The 22220-nt window shown below is 46.5% G+C and overlaps 2 protein-coding genes across 2 annotated transcripts in view; one reads left to right on the plus strand and one right to left on the minus strand.

Annotated features, from left to right (window-relative positions):
• STYXL2 (serine/threonine/tyrosine interacting like 2) overlaps positions 1-7918 on the minus strand; it is a 29974-nt gene extending 22056 nt beyond the window's left edge. Inside the window, exons 1-2 of the mRNA XM_028111915.1 lie at positions 7854-7918; positions 7047-7172 (exon numbers count right to left, since the gene is read on the minus strand). Of these exons, the coding sequence (XP_027967716.1) occupies positions 7047-7156 (110 nt within the window). The 5' untranslated portion in view covers positions 7157-7172; positions 7854-7918. The remainder of the gene's footprint in view (positions 1-7046; positions 7173-7853) is intronic.
• Positions 7919-11636: 3718 nt separating this feature from the next.
• Positions 11637-22220, plus strand: part of GPA33 (glycoprotein A33) — a 44937-nt gene continuing 34353 nt past the window's right edge. Inside the window, exon 1 of the mRNA XM_028111924.1 lies at positions 11637-11715. Within this exon, the coding sequence (XP_027967725.1) occupies positions 11667-11715 (49 nt within the window). The 5' untranslated portion in view covers positions 11637-11666. The remainder of the gene's footprint in view (positions 11716-22220) is intronic.

Raw genomic sequence — 22220 nt, forward strand, 5'->3', positions numbered from 1 at the left:
CTTTCTCTGGAAGGAAAAGGAAAGAGAGCCACCATTTATCAATACCTAATATGCCTTTATATACATGTCATAACAATGTATGTTCTATATCATAGATCATATGCTATAAACAACATACGTTATATTTACATTATTTAATTTCTACCACTGGGTAAACTGGTGTTCCAATTTCATGATTAAGTAACGTAAGCAAGCTCTCATAGCTCATAAGTGGGAGAGCACACCTGATTTTGATCTTGGCCTCAATTATGCCATTTAAGTTCTTTCCGCAGCAAGACACTGCCTCCTAGAAGAATTTTATTTCCCCTTTGGTAGCTTTCAAAAAAGCACAGCTCTTTGAGGTATAATTGTTATACAAACGGCACATATTTGAAGTGTACAGAGCGGTTAACATTTGACTTACATATACAGCTGGGAAGCCATCACCACAGTCAAGGCTGCGAACCTACCTCTGATCCTCCAAAGTTTCCTCACGCCCCTTTGTAAGCCCCCCTTGACCCTCCCATAGCCCCGGACTCCCCCGGCAACCACGGGTCTGCCTTCTGTCACTGTTATACAAAGTCATTTGCGTCTTCTGGAATTTTATATAAATTGAATCATATGGTATGCACTCTTTTTTTGTCTGCTTTCATTTAGCATAGTTATGTTGAGATTTATCCATGTTGTTGTATGAATCAATAATTTATTCCTTTTTTTCCTGCTGACTAGTATTCCGGCGTATAAATTTACCACAGTGTATTTACCCATTCACTGGTTGATGGACATTTGGGTTGTTTCTAGGCTATTACGAATAAGGTTGCTCTGAACATTCATGTACAAGTCTTTGCATGGACGTAGGCTTTCATTTCTCCTGAGTAAACACCCTGGAGTAGAATGACTAGATCATACAGGTAGGTGTCCGTTTAAGCAGGTGTATGTTTAACTTTTTAAAGAAGTTTATAAAATGGTTGGGCCATTTTACATTTCCACCAGCTATGGGATTCCAGGTACTCCACATTCTCACCAATATTTGGTATGGTCAATCTTTTTTACTTTTAGATGTTCTAATAGGTAGGTAATCGTATCTCATGGTGGTTTTAATTCACATTCCCCTAATGACTAAAGGTTTTGAGGATCTTTTCATGTGCTTATTTGCCATCCACATACCTTCTCTGGTGAACTATCTGTTCAAGTCTTTTGTCCATTTTTAAATTGGGTTGCTCGTTTCTTTTTTATTGGGTTTTGAGAGGTTTTTAAAAATATATTCTGGATACAGTTTCTTTATCAGATATGTGATTTGCAAATTTTTCTTCTGGCCTGTGGGTTGCCTTTCACTTTTTTTTCAAAGATTTTTTTTTATTTATCAGAGAGAGAGAGAGCGTGCGCACACAAGTGAGGGGAGGGGCAGAGGGAGAGGGAGAAGCAGGCTCCGGGCTGAGCAAGGAGCCCCATGCAGGACTCGATTTCACAACTTTGAGATCATGACCTGAGCCAAAGGCAAGCACTTAACTGACGAAGCCACTCAGGTGCCCCTGCCTTTTCATTTTTAAAGATACTATAGGCTCATTCATCTGAGCTGGTTTAGGTCCAGTCTGTAATGCAGTGGGCCTGACTGAATGATAACTCAAAGCCGATGCAGCTCAAACAGTTTATGCTCCAGGTTTTAGGATGATCATTGTAGGAAGGGGCAACCCATCAAGTGTCACTGTGTGTTTGCCTCCCTTGAAAATTTCTGCAAAGGGCTAGCCAGCTGATTTGGGATCAAGTTCAAAAACCAATTGCTAACGAATGTACACAAACCAAGAAGAGCATCAAAACCAACAGGATTCAGCCGGAGTCCCTGAGAACCTGGAGGAAATTAGCTCTGTATGTGGGACTGTGGAAAAGCTCAGCGCATCATGTGGAACTGGGAAATCAGCAGAGTTGGCCTTCCCTGTCTCCTGCCTCTCCTTGCAGTGACCCACTTCTCACCTTCGCAACCAGTGCTCACGGTCTGCCTTCCCCAGCCAATAATCTGAGAAGCTCAATCACACCAATGTGATAAGCACTTAATAGAAATGTGTATTCCCTAGGGCAGCATTAAAAAAAAAAAAAAAATATATATATATATATATATACACCAGACTTCATTTATCCAGCCTACTGTTAACTGGACAGTTCATCATACTGTTTACACATTCTGTACCCTTAATGACTGTTAGCTACTGAAACATTCTAGGTCTTCTCTTCTGGTGCACAAATGTCCTTGTTTCTGTTAAGTATGTGTCGGGAGTGAGCCTGCTGGGTTACAGGACAGGCATGTGTTGAGCTTTAGTAGATACTATGAAAGATATTTCCAAGTGGTTGTACTAATTTATGCTCTTCCCAACTATGAATGGAGTTCCGATTATTTTACATCCTCATTTATAGATGCTACCATCAGTTTTTAATTTTAGATGGTCTGGTGAGTATGTAGTAGTATTGAATTGTGGTTTTAGTTAGAATTTCGATCATATATTTTTGCTTTTATTGATTTCTAGCTTCATTCCCCCAAGGTCAAAGAACATATTTTATATGATTTCAAGCATATCACAAATCTAAAAATTTGTTGACACATGTATAACCAGTATATGATCTATTTTGATAAATGTTCCATGTGCATAAGTGTGTATCCTGCACTTGTTGGGTACACGTTCTATAAATGCCAACTAGGTTAATATTGTTTTGTTCAAACTTCCAATCAGGAGTCAGGCACTTAACTGATTGAGCCACGCAGGCACCCCCTTCCTATATTCTTAATGATTTTTTTTTTTTTTGCCCCATACTATCAGTTGCTGAGGTTGTTTTTTTAAAAAATTTTATGTTTGACTAAGATTGTGGATTTTATTTTTTTCTTTAGTTCTGTCAATTTTTTGCTTTATACATTTTAAAGCCTACATTATTAGATCAGATAAGTTTTATTTATTTATTTTAAAAAGATTTATCATTTTAGAGAGAGCAAGCGAGCATGAGTGGGGGTAGGGGCAGAGGGAGAGGGAGAGAGAGACTCTCAAGCAGACTCCTTGCTGAGCATGAAGCTCAGTGTGGGGTTTGATCTCATGACCTGAACTGAAATCAAGAGTTGGAGGCTTAACTGAGCCACCCAGGCACCCCAGATCATAGAAATTTTAAATGATTACACCTTCCTGGTGAACCACACTTTTGATCATTGTGAAACATCCTTCTTTGTCCTTAAATTCTTCCTTGTCTGATGTCAGTAAATAGCTTTAGTTTGTGATTGTGGCAGTTGGTAGTTTCCAAAGATGGCCGCAATATTTCCCATCCCACTTGCTCTCTTTACAGGGTTACTGCGAAACTCCTGCAGTGCTGGCAGAGCCTATGTTGCCTGCCTTTTGAGCCTCTGTGGTCCTGCACATGACTTCTACGGCTAGATCATGAAAATCAATGCACGTCCATCTTGTTCTCTTTGATGCTAGCCCTTGGAATTTAGCTGCTAGGCTATGGGAAAGCCCAAACTGGCCCACATGGAGAGATCATAGGAAAAGACCATGTTAGGTGCTCTAGCCAACAGCCTGGCTCAAAATGAAGTGTCATATGTGTGAAGAAGCCTCTCTGCTACCAGCCCTCAGCTGGTGAGTCATCCTTAGCCTTAAGTCCTCCCAGAACCTACGTCTTCCCAGCTGAGGCACCAGACATCTTGGAGTAAAGACGAGACACACCACTGTACCTCGTGCAGTTTCCTGATTGTGAACATTAAAAAGTGGTTGTTTTATGCCACTAAGTTTTGAAGGTAGAGCAACTGTAACTGGGACAGAGTAGTCTAAGTTTTCTAGCCTTTGTTAACCTTTGTCTATCTCTATTTTGTTTTTTTTAATTTGAAGTAGGCTCCATGCCCAATGTGGGGCTGGAACTCAGACCCTGAGATCAAGAGTCGCCTGCTCCACTGACTGAGCCAGCCAGGTGCCCCTTGTATATCTCTATTTCTTCAGGTGTGTTTCTTATAAGCAGTATGTAGGCTTTTTAAAAAACTGAGTCTGACAGTATTTGCTTTTAGTTGGAGTATTTCATTTTTATTAGGTTTAAAGTAATCATTTCTACACTTGGGTTTAAATCTACCATCCTACTATTTTCTTATTATTTGTTATGCTTTCTCTATGTTCTTTTTCTCTTCTTTCTTGCCTTCTTTTGGGTTGATTACATTTTGGCTTTGCATTCTCCCCTCATTTGTTCATTAGTTAAACATTCTGTTGTAAAACTTTTAACAATTACACTACAAATGACAACAGGCGTCCTGGACTTCCCACTCTCATTTACAGTTTCAGATACCTTTTGAAGATAACAGTCTTAAGCTTACACAGTGACATATGCAGACAAGGAGGCAAAGAAATAAATCAAGATTGAAAATTATATCTAAGAAAGAACTTGGTGTGTGGTTTCTGATAGATGAGGTTGTCTGGTCTATACCCATCAGAAACCTATTGTGTTTTTAAAGAGATCCTATTTTCAAAGAAACCATGAGCCTTAAAAAGTCTTTGGCTGCTTTCAGCCTTAAACAGCCCTTGGGCCCCCAAATTTCCATAAGCAGGACTTAAGTCTGCCAAAGCTACACAGCCTTCAAGGAAAACACCCTCTCCAAGCTCAGCTTGGATGTGGCTCTGGAGGGTAACAGACAAGGAAAAAGGCCCAGAGGGTGGAGCTAGAGGCCGCGGAGGACAACAGACAAGGAAATGCTCCCTGAGGGCCAAATCAAGGTCAAATCTGGGAGATCTCTCTTCTCAGGCAGCCGTGCTCATTAACTATATGGACGGATGACTGCATACCTCCCACTCCTCCTTTTATCAAATGGGAGCCTGTTTTGTGGACCATAAGGTCAGACCATAAGGTGCTGCACTCTGACCTGGGCAAGAAGATGCACGCCCTCCAGAGAACCTAGCCTTTTTTTTTTTTTTAAAGATTTTATTTATTTATTTGACAGAGAGAGAGAGAGAGAACAAGTAGGCAGAGAGGCAGGCAGAGGGAGAGGGAGAAGCAGGCTCCCTGCTCAGCAGGGAGCCCGATGCGGGACTCGATCCTACGACCCTGGGATCATGACCTGAGCCGAAGACAGCCGCTTAACCCGCTGAGCCACCAGGCACCCCCTAGCCTTTTTTTTTTTTTTCCAAGTTTTTATTTAAATTCCAGTTAGTTAACATGTAGGCAGAGAACCTAGTCTTTGAACTGTATATAGCAGTTGGTAAACTGCTTTTGGGCTTATCTCCTTTGGGAGTTTCATCAGTGGGGAAAAAGGTAGCATGAATATTAGCTGTCTACAGAGGTATACTGTGGCTGAGACGGCTATGTATTAGCAAACCCATTTCCTCTTTCTCATGGACCTCAGGTCCCATCCCCCCTTATAAGAAAGCATGGCTTTGCTAAGTTCTAGCCAACGGAAAACGAGTGGAAGAGAAATGGCCATTTTCAGGCCTGGCCCATTAAAACCTCCTGAGAGATTTCTCATTCTCTTCCCATTTTGTCTTGATGCTGATGAGCCCAGTAATTTTAGCAGCCTGCCTTAAAATGGAAGATCTACAGGATAGAAGGAGCCTCAGTTCCTGAATCACTGCTCAGGTACCTGTTTTGGAATTTATTTGAGTGAGAAAAAAATACCCAATTGCTAAAGCGGCCAACATTACCCTAAGTACTACACAAAGCCGTCCATCACCTATCTCAAGCACACACAAAACTATCTCTGCCTTGTCTGGTACTGTAGAGAGGGGAGGGATACATTTTATTTATTTTTTTTAAAGATTTTATTTATTTATTTGAGAGAGAGAGAATGAGAGAGAGCACGAGAGGGAAGAGGGTCAGAGGGAGAAGCAGACTCCCTGCTGAGCAGGGAGTCCGATGTGGGACCCGATCCCGGGACTCCGGGATCATGACCTGAGCCAAAGGCAGTCGCTTAACCAACTGAGCCACCCAGGCGCCCGGGGAGGGATACATTTTAAAAACGCTATCCTGATAGCTTTTCTTAGTGGGAACATAATGCTGAATTTTAAAGGAAAAGTCCCCAACATCTGGACCAAGTGTCCTGACGCATGAGTGATGACTCTCATTCCAGGTTTTCAAGCTCTGAGAAGCAAAAGCCAGCAAGATCCCAGAACTGAGGGAAACTGACATCAAGCAGAATCAGACAGTTTGAGGTAAAATTACCATGAGATATCTTAGTTGGATCTTTTCTTCCTTTTTTTATAGATAAGGACACAGGCTCAAGAATTAAAGGGATTCTTAACATAAGTTTGGTAACAGAACTAAGATTACAAGTGAGGTCCTCCACTATGATTTATGGCAGAAGAAAATAAATAGGCACACACACCATTCTTCAGCAGGCGAGTAAGCATTTCTCTGATGTCTCACGGTCTTTCTTAAAATTTCATGCAAAATTTCCAATCTACATCATGATATAGCCTCAATAATTTTATGTAAAGAAAAATTTTAAATTATTTGTCATAAAATTAAGAGGACTCTCCAGGAAGACGCACCATGTTGATCTACCCCTGTGCACACTGCCACTTACCTTCAGGTATGCACATAGCCCAGTTTGAAAGACAAGGCTTGATCACAGATGCGAAATTATTTCAGTACTAGGGCCTGGTCTTATGCCCCTTCCTGTCCTGATGCCTTCTCTTACCGTCTTTGGTCTAGCATCCCGGGACATCCTCAGCCTCAGTCATAGTGAGTCAAGCATCACCCTCCAGGTGGGCCTGTCAGATTCCCACTCCTCCTTCGAGGTTCAGGTCCAGCATCATCTCCTCCAGGAAGCCTCCTATGACCCATCCAAGTCCAGCTGTTCTTTCCCTGGCCCACGATGCCCTAGACCCGAGGCATACTAATTCCAGCACTTTACCATGCCACATCAAAATGCGGTCTGTTTGCTTACTTGCCTCTTCCAGAAAGTGTGACACATAAAAAGTACCCAATAATACTTGTTAAATGAGTGAACTTGAGGTGGTAGCTATAGGCTCCCCGGGGCCCACATCTCATCATGCCCCCTCCCACCCACTCGTGTTGTGTGGCTGCATGGGCAGGGAGCATAGCAAGTGCACACTTACTGGCTGGGGGAGGGGCTCCGGAGATACTGGGCCTGCACAGCCCTCACATCGGCTTCATCCTCTTCACTTGGGACTACCTGCTCCTCCTCTGGGTCCCCACTGGTCGCCATGACAGCCTGCCGGTCCCTGTAAGTTTGGTGTGACAAACATGGTTAGGGAATCTGGAGGTTTAGTCGGGGTGGAGGGGGAAGGGGTATATCAGTGATGTCAGGGAGAAGGTCACCACATGCTACTTCTCTGGTGGGGAAAGGACCCATGCGGGGGAAACCCAGTCTGACTTGGCCCAGCTACCGTTAAACCAGGACACCAAGGCACACACACCCAAGCTGTGTAAACTGTCCACCTTGGAGTCACAATATTTAAGAAATGACACCTTGGCTCCTTCCTCAGTTTCCAGCAAGGAAGCAGTGAGGGGAACAGGGTCCTGGGTTTGCATTAATAGAGCTAACGCAGTTGGAAAGCAGTGAATTCCCTAGACCAGAAAGATCTTTCTATCGAAACCCCTGGGTGTGCCCCCTCATGCACGCATGGGCATACATGTACCAGCACATACCCTGCCTGTGCACACGTATACACCTTCGCCTCTACTGGGGGAGGTGCAGCTGGCCTTCCTCAGTGTCTCTAACCAAGACCACAGGAGTCGTTACCTTTGGCTAAGGCACCCTCCCACAGCCCATTACGGAACATGAAATCCCTCAGGGCTGGTCCCACACATGGCTGGGCCCTGACACTCAAGGCAGAGCTGCTGCCCCCTCTGCTTGTAAGTCTTGGGCTCACAGGACAAAATGAAGGGAAAAGCACACTCACCACAGGTTTGCCTGTATCTCCACACCAAAGGGCAGTCACACAAGGGCTGAGGGACCCAGATAAAATGGCCAAAAGTTCCGACCAGTGAGAGGGACCAAACTCTCTCCTCTCTCCAGTGCTTCTTCTCTGAGGGGCAGGACAGCTGTTAACAGGAAATCTTAGCTACCTTCTAAATTTAGCCTCTGGCCCCACAGCCTGGCAGATCTCTAGGAGGAAGGAATGCAGTCTCAGGACCCAGACCTGAAAGCAGGCCCCACTTAACTCTTTCCCTCCTGGCTGATTCTCTGGACACCGGACACTGACATTGAGGAGCAAAGTTAGGAGAAGGTCACACTTCACTGATGGAGAGGCCTGAAGAAAAGGGTTTTCGGGGGCTCTCTCTTCATATCCTCTTGCCTGGGGCTACCTATTCAAAGTCTTTTCAGAAGATGGTCTAACACCAAAAATCTCGAAGAATGAAACAAACTGTATCCAAGCCCCATGTCAGTCTGGAGGGCCCTGGGAAAAAATACCTGATATATAGAATGGGGAGGGGCCTTGGATCAATGTCGGGAAACCACCATGGTGCTACTAAAAGGTATGGTCATGGCTTTTGACCAGGGTTACATTTCTTTGAACAGCAATGACCCTGGAGAGTAAAGTGGGCGGTTGTGCTCACCCTCCATAATGCCTTCCCCACACTTATGCTCATGGTAATGGTCAAGTGGCAAACGTAGATGGTATAAAAATTCCATGAGCTTCAGGGCACATGGGTGGCTCACTTGGTTAAGTATCCAAATCTTGATTTCATCTCAGAGTTGTGAGATTGAGCCCCACATTGGATTCCATGTTAGGCGTGGAGCCTACTTAAGATTCTCTCTCTCCCTCTCCCTCTGCCCCTCCCCCCACCTTGCTCCTTCTCTCTAAAAAAAAAAAAAAATTTCCACAAGGTTCATACACTTCAAATGAGCTCATAACCCACTCTACTCCACTTTGTCACCTCTTATTATCACCGTGTCCAAAGCAAACCAAAAACCCAACAGTTCAGCCCCCTCATCCCACACATTCTATAATTACACCTTCATCCATCAATCCGTCCATCCATTTGTCTAGCCATTCACAAATTACCCACTATGCGTCGGGCACTATCCTTGACCAAAGTTAGTAAGACACATAATTACATGCTCAAAATTGTCCTTCTTCCTAGCTAAGTGGAATAATGCCCTGCACATAGTGTCATCAAAAATTGGCTGAATAAATGAATGAGCTCACAGTTTATTAGGAGGAATGAGACACAGGTCAAAAATAACTCAAGCATAAGGCAGAATGTTGGTTAAGCATCCTAAGAGAGATCCAGAGTGCTGTATGAGTTCAAAGAAGGGAAGAGACCTCCTGGCTGAAGAAGTCAGGAAAAGCTTCATAGAAAAAGTAATAATACTTTAAAAACAAAGTGGATTATAGTAGCAGATGTGATGGGGGGAAGGAATTCCAGAGGGGACTAGCATGAACAAAGTTTGGGGATGTCAGTGGTTAGAACTGAAAAGAAAGCACACAGGTTGTGTGACAGAGACTTGGCAGGGCCGGAGTGGGGGGCTCCTTTGGAAAGAGTCGCCAAGGAACACATCTCTGAGGAGGCACATGGCACCACCATTGACCAATCATCAAACCTCTATCCTGGGCGTCAAAATAGGGGCTCAGTAATTGGCTGCCTAAGAATGACCGCAATTGAGAAAACATGGGGGTTCATTTCAGGCCCACACACTTCAAGGTTCCATAAAGATGAAAGGTGGTTTGAGACAGAGGTGGGATGGGGGTGTGGGGGGAGGGTCAGGGAAGGACTGAAGGGCTGCATCAGTCAGGGTAAAGCTCAAGATGACAGGACACCAGTGCAGAGAACAAAAAGGTGGCAGGGAAGCGGGGGAGGGAAAGATGGAGAGCCAACACACCTAAGAGAGGCAACAGATAAGGAGGGACCACTCAGGAGGAAAACATGGCCTCTGTCTTCTATATACCCTCAGTTACCTGCAGAGCGGGACATCAGGCCACTGAAAGGGTGGACTAGAAATCAGAAAACCACTTACTAGCCGTGTAACCTCCGAGAACTCATTTCACTTCTCTGAGACTCAGATCCCATTTTGTAAAATAGAGATCCATAACACTCATCTCCCCATTTTGTGCTGACTATCCAGTCTAAAGTGGGGCGCCCTCCCCTGCCCCAAGCTCATTTCCTGTACCATGTCCAGGCTTTGTTCCCCCTAGCACCATCACCCTCTAAGTAGGGTGACCAACCATTCCCACTTCGCTTGGGACTAAGAGATTCCAGGGACAAGGAACTTTCTGCTTTAAAACCAGGACAGTTCCGTGGGGGAAAGACAGTCTCTTTAATACATGGTGCTGGGAAAACTGGACAGCTACATGCAAAAGAATGAAACTGGACCAGTTTCTGACACCATACACAAAAATAAACTCAAAATGGATTAAGGACCTAAGTGTGAGACATGAAACCATAAGACTCCTAGAAGAAAACATAGGCAGTAATTTCTTTAACATCAGCCACAGCAACATTTTTCTAGACAGGTCTCCTGAGGCAAGGGAAATAAAAGCAAAAATAAACTATTGGGACTACACCAAAATAAAAAGCTTTTGCACAGCAAAAAACACCATCAAAAAAATGAAAAGGCAACTTACTGATTGGGAGAAAGTATTTGCAAGGGATAAATCCTAAAAGGGGTTAATATCCAAAATATATAAAGAACTTATATAACTCAACACCAAAAAAAAAAAAAATGACCTGATTAAAAAATGCACAGAGGACCTGAATATCATTTTCCCAAAGAAGACATATGGATGGCCAACAGACATGAAAAGACGCTCAACATCACTCATTATCAGGGAAATGCAAATCAAAACCACAATGAGATATCATCTTACACATGCCAGCATGGCTAAAATTAAAAAAAAAAAAGACAACAAATTACAAGTGTTGGCAAAGATGTGGAGAAAAAAGAACCCTCTTGCACTGTTGGTACAGCCACTGTGGAAAACTGTATGGAGGCTCCTGAAAAAATTAAAAATAGAAATACCATATGATTCAGTAATTCCACTACTGAATATACACCCAAAGAAAATGAAAACACTAATCAGAAAAGATACATGCACCCCTATATTTATTGCAGCATTACTTATAGTAGTCTCAGCAAACTGAGACAAGTTGGTCTGGTTTTTTCCAGGATTGTCTTCTTTGTTTACTTGTGTAATCTCTATCTCCCCAACCAAATTATCAACTCTCTGAGCATAGAGACGTCCTGTCTTCTTTACGCATCTGTCTGTAGCATGGGTGGGGTGGGGGTTGTAGGAAAGGGAGGGAAATAGAAGAACAGATCCTACTGTGCGTGGGAGCCTTCCAGCAATTGTGGGCAACACCCTTTTTTTATTGGCTTCGAAAACTTGCCTCTGAGATCATGCCCTTTTTATGACGAGATGGTAATTTCCTGTTACCGAAGCCCACACCTTGGTGAGAAGCGCAGGACTTTGTACACCTGCTAAGTGGAGAAAAGGTGGGGAGGGACAGGTGAAGATGGGGAAGGTTCCTCTTGGGGCCTCTGGTGGAGTAGGCAGAGCACGAGTCTAGGCCCATAGGTGAGCTCACCTGCCAGTCCCACTGAGCAGTTGGTTGCGGGGGGCAGGCTGGACAAAGGTATACAGGAAAAGGGAAACCACGGGGACAGAGGGCTGGGCCAGGCCAGAGGCCACTGTGACTTTAACTAGCCAGCCCAGACCTGCCCATGGCCCCTCCCTGCCAGGCTGGGCTTGGGGCACAGAGGAAGCGAGACCATGGTGGGAAAGATGAAGCCTGTGCTGTGCACGCTCTGGGTCTGGGCCGGTGAGTAAGCCCCTCCCCTGTCCGGCGCCCGGGGGGGGCGGGTGGTGAGACAAGGGGACTCAGTGCTGACTGAGTGCAGACACCCCCCAGGGATGACCGCCAGTAAAACGGCTGCATTCCCTCTGGGCAGAACCACAGGTTCTGCTGTGCAGGCCAGTGCCCCGGCAGCAGAATGGTTTGTATATGCATATCAACCAATAAAATTCCAGCCCATTTCTGGAAGGAATAATTCACAAATTTTCAAGACCATTAATTCTGATCCCAAATCGAATCACAAGATCTGACACCAGATCTGACAATAGGGACAAAGTATTTGAAATCAAGGTTGTCCCGGAAAATCCAGGACGTGTGGCTCTAGATACGTTCACTACCTGGGATTTTAACCACTGCCTTAAAACTAGAGAAAAAGGCGGTGGTAAAAGTGGTAACTTCCCTATCACGTATGGGGAAACCAAGGCAGAAGAGCAACACAACTTAGTATCATTCCCAGAGCAAGAGAAGACACAAACCCTTCAAAAACTAGAAAGGCCCTTTCCAAAGGTCAAAGCTCTTCACCCCTTCTGATACTCTGGTCATTGAAAACCGGGAAGATGGGGAAGCGCCACAAAATAGAAATCAGACAATTTGTTGATATAATGCTTTTAAAAATAGCAAAGTGGTTGCGTGGGGCCCACGGAGTGTTCACGGGTTCAGATGGAGGCTTTGGCAGTAAGGGTACTGGGCACAGGGAAGAAGTAGAGTGGAGAATGGAAGTTGACAGGTTGGGGTTGGGGGAATTTGAGGAGTATCTATAATTCATTGTATTTGGCTATGCTGAGAAATCCCATCGGCCTGCGATTTAGAAACTGTTGCAAGCTTCAGGGATCTGGTAAGAATGGGGAGGAGGTAAAGAGTTTTACTGGGAAATTTAGGAGCCCCAAGGCCTGGGAAGTGGGATCAAGGAGGCTCTGATTCAGAGCTCACTTTTCAGCCCCTACAGCCAGCCCCAGGGCCAGCTGGCCTGCCTGCCCAGCAGACCCCACTCCTCCCAACGCTCAAAACCTGTCCTTTGAGACCTTAGGTGGAGGTGCTGGGGAAGGGCTGGGCCAAGGCTTAGAGGTAGACCTGGGAAAGATCCATCAGCTCAGTCTGGCTCAAGCCCCCCCTCCCCCCCCCCCGACACCCAAATGACTGGCGGCAGAGATGCCCTCCTGCTCAGGCTGGAGGGTCTGGTTGGTTCTTTCCCTCCTCCAAACCTCTTTACTGAGCACGTAGCTGGTGCAGGTGTCAGTCCGGGTACTTCAAGTCCCCAGGGAGGGAGGCTGCAAGGAAATGACCATCCTCCCCGGACAAGGCCAGGGACACTCTGATCCTCTTCTTCAGAGCTGCAAGTCTTGCCAGGGATGTCTCCCCCCACCCGCCACCCCCCCAGTCCACATCCTTGCATTTGCGGTCTGGCTGCAACCAGCGCATTTTGGGCCTGGGAAAAAACTCTATAAAACAAATGCTCCCCCAGCTCAGCTTAGAATGAAAAGTGGCCTTAACTCTGAATTGCCTGCACATTTTCCCTCTTCCTTTGAGAAGGCACGTGACCCTGGGGTGAACTTCTCCAATGGAACCAGTTTTTGGGCCTGTGTTCAGGCTCATGTGTGTTTTCTGCCCCCATCCCCATCCCTCCACCCTCCCAGACTGCCCAGTCCAGATTCACGCGCCCACCACCTTAGCCTCCATACCTTACACTAAGGGGAAGGGGCTGGAGCAGTGGGGCAGGGGGAGATTGGGTTGGTGGCCGGGTCAGTGGCCAGCTCGGGGCATGCAGACAATTTGCCAACTGGAAACACCTGGGGAGAGAATAGCCGTTAGCCATTGCTTTGTGCAAGTGAGCAATGAGGGTGTTCAAAGGTCACACCTAAGAGCAACGGGGTGGTCCTCCCCACAGCATCCCAGGAGAGCACACCAGAGGGAGGAGCAGGGAAATGAGGGAGGGCTTCCTGAAGGAGGTGGAGCTTGAGCTGGGTTCCAGAGGACCTATTGGCCTTTGCCTTTCTTCCTTTCTCCATCTGAACCTGCACAGTAATAACCGAGATTTTGCTGATGTCCTGGGCAGAGCAACACCCAGCTGATGAGCCAGTGGGCCCTAGGACTCAACAGACTTTGGGGAGGCAGAAGATATCACATACGGAAGGGACTCAAATAGAAGGCAGTACATTAGAAAATCTAAAAACAATCCTAAAACCAACTGAAAATCAGCCTGATAATTCTAAACACTGTCAGTGACAGAATACTTCACCCTTCTCGAGCAGGTGTCCCCACCCCCTCCTATCACCTCGCTCTACTGCCTCACAGGCATTGAGAGGGGCAGCCTTCTTCCTGCACTGACTTTAAACCCGGGGCAAATTAGTTAACCTTCAGAAACCTCAGTTTCCCACTCTGTGAAATGGAGAGGGTAATCCATAACGTGCAAAAATGCAGTGTGCCTCCCACAGGGTTGTTATGGATAGTAAATGAGTTTGTAAATGTAAAGATCTTGGAACAGTGCCTGGCACATAATAAGCATTCAATAAACACCGGTTATTATTATTGCTGTTGATATTATTAGTGTGGGCAAGTGTAAGTTACAGAGAATTCGTACACTTTGGTAATCCATAGCCTGAGTGCTGGGATCTGGTAGAAGGGTGCCAAGTCAGAGTCACTGTGGATGAGCCCTGAGTTATCAGCCCTCCCAAAGGCTGCTAGAGAAAACACCCCAACTTGCGCAGAGAACTAAGGCTCTTCCATTCCGGGAATTTTTCCAGCCACTAGACTCCATGAGACTTGATGTGATGGAAGTAGTTGCACAAAGTAGGAACCCACCAGAGGAATAAAAAGTCCATAAGCAACTCTGCCTGGAGTCACCAAAATCTTTGAAAACTTGATAAAAGACACAAACAAAAAAAGCCCCTCCTTCCTGGAACTAGAGGAAACCTTTCTGAAGGTTAAATTAGAAAAACTGAGGAAGGCACTGCTTTACACAGAGAAATAAAGGAATCTATCATCCCCAAATACACAAGATAGGAAAATATATTTTTCTCCCCCATCTAAAGATATTTCAATAAATCCATGGATGCTTGATCCATAGTGTGTGTGTGGGGGGGCCTTTGCTGGGATCTAGGTGTCCAAGTTCCTGAACTGAGGCGTTACCCAGGCGATTCTGATGTGCAGGCTACATTTCGAGTTAGATCTGGAAACTTGAGGGAAAGTAGGTGTAATCAGTCACCTCTGGCGCCCGGGCTGATCCTCCGCTGGTGACTCGATTCAGTTTTGCGCCATCTGGCGGCTTCCCTGAGTTACTGTCCAGCGCCTGATTTGGTGACTCAACTCAGGGACCCAAGTGTATGCGCAGACTGATTCCGTAGGGCAGGGCCCGAGAGTCTGCATTTCTAACAAGCTTCCAAGGGATGATGATGCTGATTTAGGGACTACTGTTTAAGAAACAAGGCTCCAGGGAGGAACTGGTTTGTGGACGCAGGTGTGAGCCTCATCTTGCCTTTGTCCCCCAGGCCCATCCCCAGGCTTCTGGGTAACCCAGCCATACTGCTTACTGTGATGTTGGTCCCTGGGAGGCCTGGAGGAAAGTGTGCCTGGCTCAGCCTGTTCTTGTATTCCTGGCAGCACTTTACCCTGGTAATCCCTCCCTCCTGAAACTTCTATCGGCTGGGTGATACACCCTCTCCTGGTTCTCCTCCTCCTCCTGAAAGCAGCTTCATTCTCCTCTGCCCACTAGGAAATGTTAGAGTTCCCCACACCAAGACCCACTTCTATTTTCACTCTAGATCCACATCCACATCTTTAGGTGACACCGGTTTCCAGTTGACTCACAATTTCCGTCTTCCAACCCAACCTCCCTCCTGAGCTACACACCCACAAACCCAACAGTCCAGCCCACATGACCTCTCAACCTTTTTTTTTAAAAGATTTTATTTATTTGTCAGAGAGAGAGATAGAGGCAGGCAGAGGGAGAAGCAGACCCCGATGAGCAAGGAGCCCAATACAGGGCTTATTCCCAGGACTCTGGGATCACGACCTGAGCTGAAGGTAGATGCTTAACCCACCGAGCCACCCAGGCATCCCATGACCTCTCAAGTTAAATGGCTCAGAAGCACTGCAAACTCACAAGCTGAAAAGCAAACTCATAATCTTTTTCCCCAACCTGGGCTTTTTCAGCGGTCTCTGCAGCATAAACGACTCCCATCCATCCCTCGAATGAAAGCCAGAAACCTAGCAGTCCTCTGTTACAGTGTTTCTACTGGTATGTAATAAACTACCCTGAAACTGAAAATGATAAAATAATTTATTTTGCTCACCAATCTACAATTTGTATGGGGCTTGACGGGGACAGTCCTTGCTCCGTGCAACATCACTTGGGGTGACTTGACTGGGGTTGGAAGACCCACTTCCAAGATGGTGCACTCCCTAGCTGGCAAGTTGGTGCTAACTCTGGGTCCTCTCCTTGTGGGCCTCTCCACAAGGAAGTTTGGGCATCTTCACAGCATGGCAGCTGGATTCTAAGAGCAAAGTTCTAAAGAGAAAGAAAATGGAAGCTGCCAGTACCTTAAGGTCTAGGCCCAGATACTGACCCAGCATCGCTTCCACCATGTTCTACTGGCCAGGGAGTCACAGAACCCAGACTCAAGGAAAGGGACATGAACTTCACCTCTTGATGAGAGGAGTTTCAAAGTATTTGGAGATCATACTTTAGGATCCCCATATCACCCGATACTTCCTTCTTCCTCAGCTACACCTTCAAGTCATCACCGTGCCCTGACAATTTTAGCTCTTACATCGTTTGAATCTGTTCCCTTTTCTCTGTCTCTCTGCTGCCTAGCTGACGTGACTGCCTCCCCTCAGCGGCTTCCATAGCCTCTCACTGGCCTTGCGTGACTGTTTTGCTCCTTCTCTCTGTTCTCCACGCTGGAGCCAGAACGATCTTTTAAAATAAAATTGTGACCACGTCACTCCCCCTACTTAAAGCTCTTCAGTGATTTCCCACTAGCACCAGAATAAAGACTCAAATCATGAGGACGGGTTCTCCTAAGTTATACTTAAGTTCTAGAAACCACTGAAGTGCTCCCCATACCCCAGTATTTCGGCACCCTGACTGATCTCCCAGACTGACTCCTATACGTTGGATAGTTCAAAAATTTTTGTCAGATCACATCTTTTACTCCTTGGTTTGGAAAAATATTATCAGCACCTCTACCTGGAGTATCCACACCTTCCTTGTTTCCTGTCTAATCTTCAAAGGCCATGAATCCCTTTCCCCCACGAAAGCCTTCCCAGGTCACTTGGGGCCCCACTGATTTCTTCCTAATAGGAATTTATAGTCTCAACCACTTCTTTGGCATCTGTTATATTGCCATTTAACCTTTCACCCACTTTGGGGCCTAGTGTTCCTAAACAACCTGGGGGTAAGAACTACTGCTACATAGTTTTCTTTTTCTTCTTCTTTTCTTTCTTTCTCTCTCTTTCTCTTTCTTTCAGGTATCACAGTTACGGAACAAAGGCTCACAATGTATATTTGGCTTTCCACAATCAACTTATAACTTCCTGGTCCTCTTTTCCTCTCCAACTCTTTTTATGAGCTCTCTCAACTCTGAGACTCCCTGTCGTCCGACTTGGGCGTCCATCCTGCCAAGTATCCTCAGATACCTCACTGACTTGTGAGATTCTACACCGCATGCTAAACAAAACAACTAGATCTCTGTCCCTGGTGATACAGGCTCTTCTGCCTGCTTATCTCCTTTATAATATTCCTCTTCTCTACCCTCAAAATCGAAATTACTCTTCTATGTGGACAGCTGCCACAAACAAGGCTTTTTCCCGACCAGCACTTGACCTCTCACTGTTTCCGTCGCCTCTTCGCGCCCATTTCCAGGTTCTCCTTCTCTTTCCTAATATGGCCGCCGCGGAGCGTGGGGAAGGGAGCGTGAGTCCCAGCCCGCAGCGATGCTGCCGCGCTGGGGGCCAGAGGACGACGGGCCCGAGGAGACGGGCGCCTTAGGAGGCGGAAGGGCCGGAGAGGGGGACCTGTGAGGCCGTTGGCCTAGATGCCAGCACCACCCGCCCCCTCCCCTCAGGCCAGAGCCCACCTGCCTGACACAGGAAGTGGGGCCTAATGGCCCAACATCAGGGGCCGGAAGTGAATATTGCTGGGGCCCGGCTGTGGTGTGAGGGCGTCTGTGTCTCCACGGAGCTCTCGGATGGGCAGAAGAAACTTACAAATCATGCTGATATGGCAAATAAATTGGCTACTTGTCCCTTTGATGCTCACCCCCGGGTTCCTTGGGCTGAAACCAGTCATCACATCTCAAGCTGTGATGACAAAAGTTGTATTGGGGGGATGTTGTCAACCAAACCAGGAACCTTGGACAGGAGACTGAGAGCACATGGTAGTGCTTTCCTTGCCATGAAGACTGAGATAAAGATTTGTAGGAACAGACCAACGCCCATTTGTCTGGGCAAGGGCAACTACTGTGGCAACAACAGCCCCACAAACAGCATAGTTATGGAACATAAGAGTGACCTGGCTTCAGGCATGCATGTTCCCAAGTTTCGCTTTATGTTCTGCCTTGGAAAAACAATGGAAATGCACAATAACTGAGTACCTCTCTAGTCTCATGCTAGACCCTAGAAGATGCTTTTTCCTGCTATCAGTGGGTTCTTCACTTTTCTCCTAATGTATTTATAGAAAGATAAACTGCCTTTCAAACTAATAAGTACCCTTTCTCCCCCACCTTGAGTCTTCATTCACTTGATGCAAGAAAGAACCCTCATATTTAGAACTGTTTCAAATAAACCATCAATGCAGATAGCAGGGGACACACACACACACACACACACACACACACACACAACCAAAACCCTCAAATTGTGTCATGGCCAATTAGAGTTGGACCCATCCCACATTTCTGGACCCACAGAATTCTGGAATTCCAGAATTGCATCGCAGAACAGCCTTGTTCTTGCTACAGACTGGCTTCTTTTACTTTCTGGAATGTGCCCCACCTTCTCCATGCCCTGACCTCTGCACAGTGCTTTCTCTCTCTACCCACCTCTTCTCCAATTTTCGCATGGTTCACTCCTGCTCATCTTCCAACGTCAGCTCAATAGGCCCTTTCTTAGGACAACTGCTTCCCATCTGCAAATCTTTTGTTATATCCTGTCATCATCGAATGTGTAACACTTGTGTCCATGGTGGTTTTACATTTTTTTTCTCTGGGATTATTCATTCCAGTTTGACTCAGCCAGAAGAACCGAATGCTATGAGAGCAGGGACTGGGTGTGTCTCTGCTTGTCATTTTCTCCCCAGAGTCCAGCTCCGTCCCTGCAACACAGGTGCCCAGCAGTCATTTGCTTTATGGGTGTTAATGAATGAGAACCTACCCTTTTGAACCTCACTAGGCAGCAAGCTGGTTTGCTTTTAGTGTCTCCTATCCTGCCTTTCTTCCTTTCCCTCTTTCTCTACGCAGTTCCAGCTTCTCTCCAAGCCTCAACTTCCTAATCTCAGATGCTTCTATCAAAAGTTACCCATTCTGAGTCCCTTTCTAGGGTTTGACGGATAAGAGGGACGAATTAGGGAAATGAGTTTGTCCTGCAAGGGAAAGGGAGTCACTCAGGTGTGCCTTCCCTCCCTCCCAGATAGCACTTGGATTTTAGCAGCAGCTTCAGTGGTGATTTCAGTACTGAGACGGTTGGTGGAGGACATGCTTGACTTGGAGGTCGGTAAAGAGAGTTGTCCCTTAAACTACTCCATGCTGGCAGAGCACAGGTTTTGTCCCCGTCTCCTCTCTGCCTGCCGAGCTTGTCTCTGTTCCCAGATCACCCTGTCCCTGGAGCAGCCCTCTCTGCCCGGAGCACCACCTGTCAGGCTCGGAACCTGCCTCTTTCCTCCCCTCTGCCAACCGGTGACCTCTGGGCTGCTTCCTCGTTTTGGCCTTGGTTGAGTCAGGGATGCCCTAAACACCTGGCATGGGCAGAACACAGTGACAGACAGATGCTCCCACTTAGGGACTTATCTCTCGGCACACATGGAAACAGGTTACACTTGCTGTGAGCAAAACTGGTCCTCCACTCTGCCCTGAACCCTCCCCCCACTTCCCTTCTCACCCAGGCTGGAGTCTTGCTCCATCTGGCTTCTCTTCTATTTTCAGTGTCTTCCTTTCTAGGAGCTCCTTCCCTATAATCTACAAACCTGCGTAAGTCTCCCCGTCTTCCAACCCAAAGGAGACTAAAGAAACTTTCTCAAGGCCCTCTCATTTCAGCTTCTTCTATTTATTTATTTATTTATTTATTTATTTATTTATTTGACAGAGAGAGACAGTGAAAGCAGGAACACAAGCAGGGGGGAGTGAGAGAGGGAGAAGCAGGCTTCCCGCTGAGCAGGACTCGATCCCAGGACCCCGGGATCATGACCTGAGCAGAAGGCAGATGCTTAACGACTAAGCCACCCAGGCACCCCTCATTTCAGCTTTTTCATTTCCCTGTGTTAAGTGAGCTCCTTGGCAAAATAGGCTGCCCTTCCTGTTTCTGCTTCCTCAAGTCCAGCTTGATTTATAAAACTGTAACATGGCTTTGTGATTACAAAAGTAACACATGTTTACTACAGAACATTTGGAAAATAAAAATATACAAACAAGAAATCCAAAATTTATCCATGATCCCAGAATCCAGAGGTAACTGTTATTAATACTGTGTTTTGGTATATTTTCTTCTAGAATTTGCTCTCTCTCTGTGATTATGTGGAAATGGGATGCTGTTGTATAGACAGTTGTGCATTCTGCTTTATTTTCTTACATATACAAGTTCAACGTAGTGAAGTGACTCCCTTGGGGGCAATTTCAAGTCCCACCTCCTTGGTAAGCCTTTCTTTTACAAGCCTTCTTCAGGTGGCACAGCCCACCCCCCCAACTTCTCCACTTTACTTCCTTAACCCTTGCCCTTAACACTTAATTAGGCTCCATTAGGCGGCTGACTGACAGTGACCTCTGCCTGCTTCCTGGGCAGGGCCTGTGCCCCAGGCCCCCGAATCCACAAGGTCTTATCAGCACCCAGCTCTCTAGAAACCTTGAGGTAGGAACTGTCAAAGAGTAGACACAAGAGAAACTCAAGACACAGACCCTGCTAGAAGGGGCATACTCTCCGCTGAGAGGAGGAGGCCCCCTTGCCCCAAACCCCAGCGACGTGAGAATTGTGTGCGCGTGCAGAGTGCCACCAGATGCAGCTCCGGAAAGCCTGCGAGCCTGCAAGCTGGGCTGGGATGGTCCCAGCGCTTTCTGGAAGAGGTGGCTCGTGAACATGCCTCTGATCACTTTCCCAGTGCCTTGCTAGAGGGGGCCTAGGACCACGACCTTATGAACAATGCATTGAATTGATTGGAATTTGCAGATTCCTAAACATCCATCCAGAACTGAGTTCCAGCCACGCAGCCCTGCACCGACCCCAGCGGAGGTAGGACGACCCAGCCCGCTTGTGTGAACTGGCCCTCCCCAGCCAGGGGCCCCCTACTTTCTCAGCGAAGAGCCCCGGCCTCGTCCTAGGGCAGGCTGGGACACCTCTGGCCTCCAGCCCTTCCTCCCTAAGAATGTGGTTTCTCTGAGCAAATGGATTTGCCTGAGTGGAGGCATTAACTGCCAGTTTCCCAAGGGTTCCCATAATGTGCTGTGTATGCCGCAAGCATTTCATTATCCTCCTTGGATGTATTACTTTCTGGTTAGCTCTCAAGAGATGGTTTATTATCTTCTTAACAAACCTTCGTTATTTACAACCAATCAGCAAGGCTTGGGGCCGGGCGTCCCCACACCACGCCCTCTTAGGGAGGTTAAATGACCTCTCTCGGGACGCCTGGGTGGCTCAGTCAGTTAAGCGTCTGCCTTCAGCCCAGGTCATGATCCCAGGGTCCTGGGATCAAGCCCCACATCGGGCTCCCTGCTCAGCGGGGAGCCGCTTCTCCCTGTTCTCCCCACTCATGCTCTTTCTCGCTATCTCTGTCTCTTACTCTCTCTCTCAAATAAATAAATAAAATCTTTTAAAAAAATGACCTATGTCGTTTCCTTCTGAGGCATCTTGCTCTGGGGGCTCTCTTGACCCTTTATTTGATTTTTTTTTTTTTTGGACATTTTCTAGCAATCTGTAAGACAGGTTCTCCAACAAGTTTCTCTGGTTGTGAGTCCTCCCCATCTTTTAAGCTTAAATTCTCTGTCACTCACGTATTTGCTGTCAAAGACCACTTACTTGAGCACCTCCTATGTCAGGCACTTTGTTGAGCCCTGGGGATGTGGAGATGAAGAAAACAGAGTCGCAGAGCAGAAAGACGTGACAGTAGAGAGTGCTGGTATGGTTCTGGCTTGCATGCCGGGCTAGATGATGTGCCCGCTAAATATGGTAAGTCATTCAACCCTCACAATATTGTTAGGTAATCTTGTTATCCTCGTTTTAGAGTTGAGAACACTGAGGCACAGAAAAGTTAATTAAGGTGGCCAAGGTCACAC

The sequence above is a fragment of the Eumetopias jubatus genome, unplaced genomic scaffold, assembly GCF_037043125.1.
Source record: "Eumetopias jubatus isolate StellerSeaLion01/CBP00866 unplaced genomic scaffold, mEumJub1_p1.0 scaffold_12, whole genome shotgun sequence".
Taxonomy (NCBI): domain Eukaryota; kingdom Metazoa; phylum Chordata; class Mammalia; order Carnivora; family Otariidae; genus Eumetopias; species Eumetopias jubatus.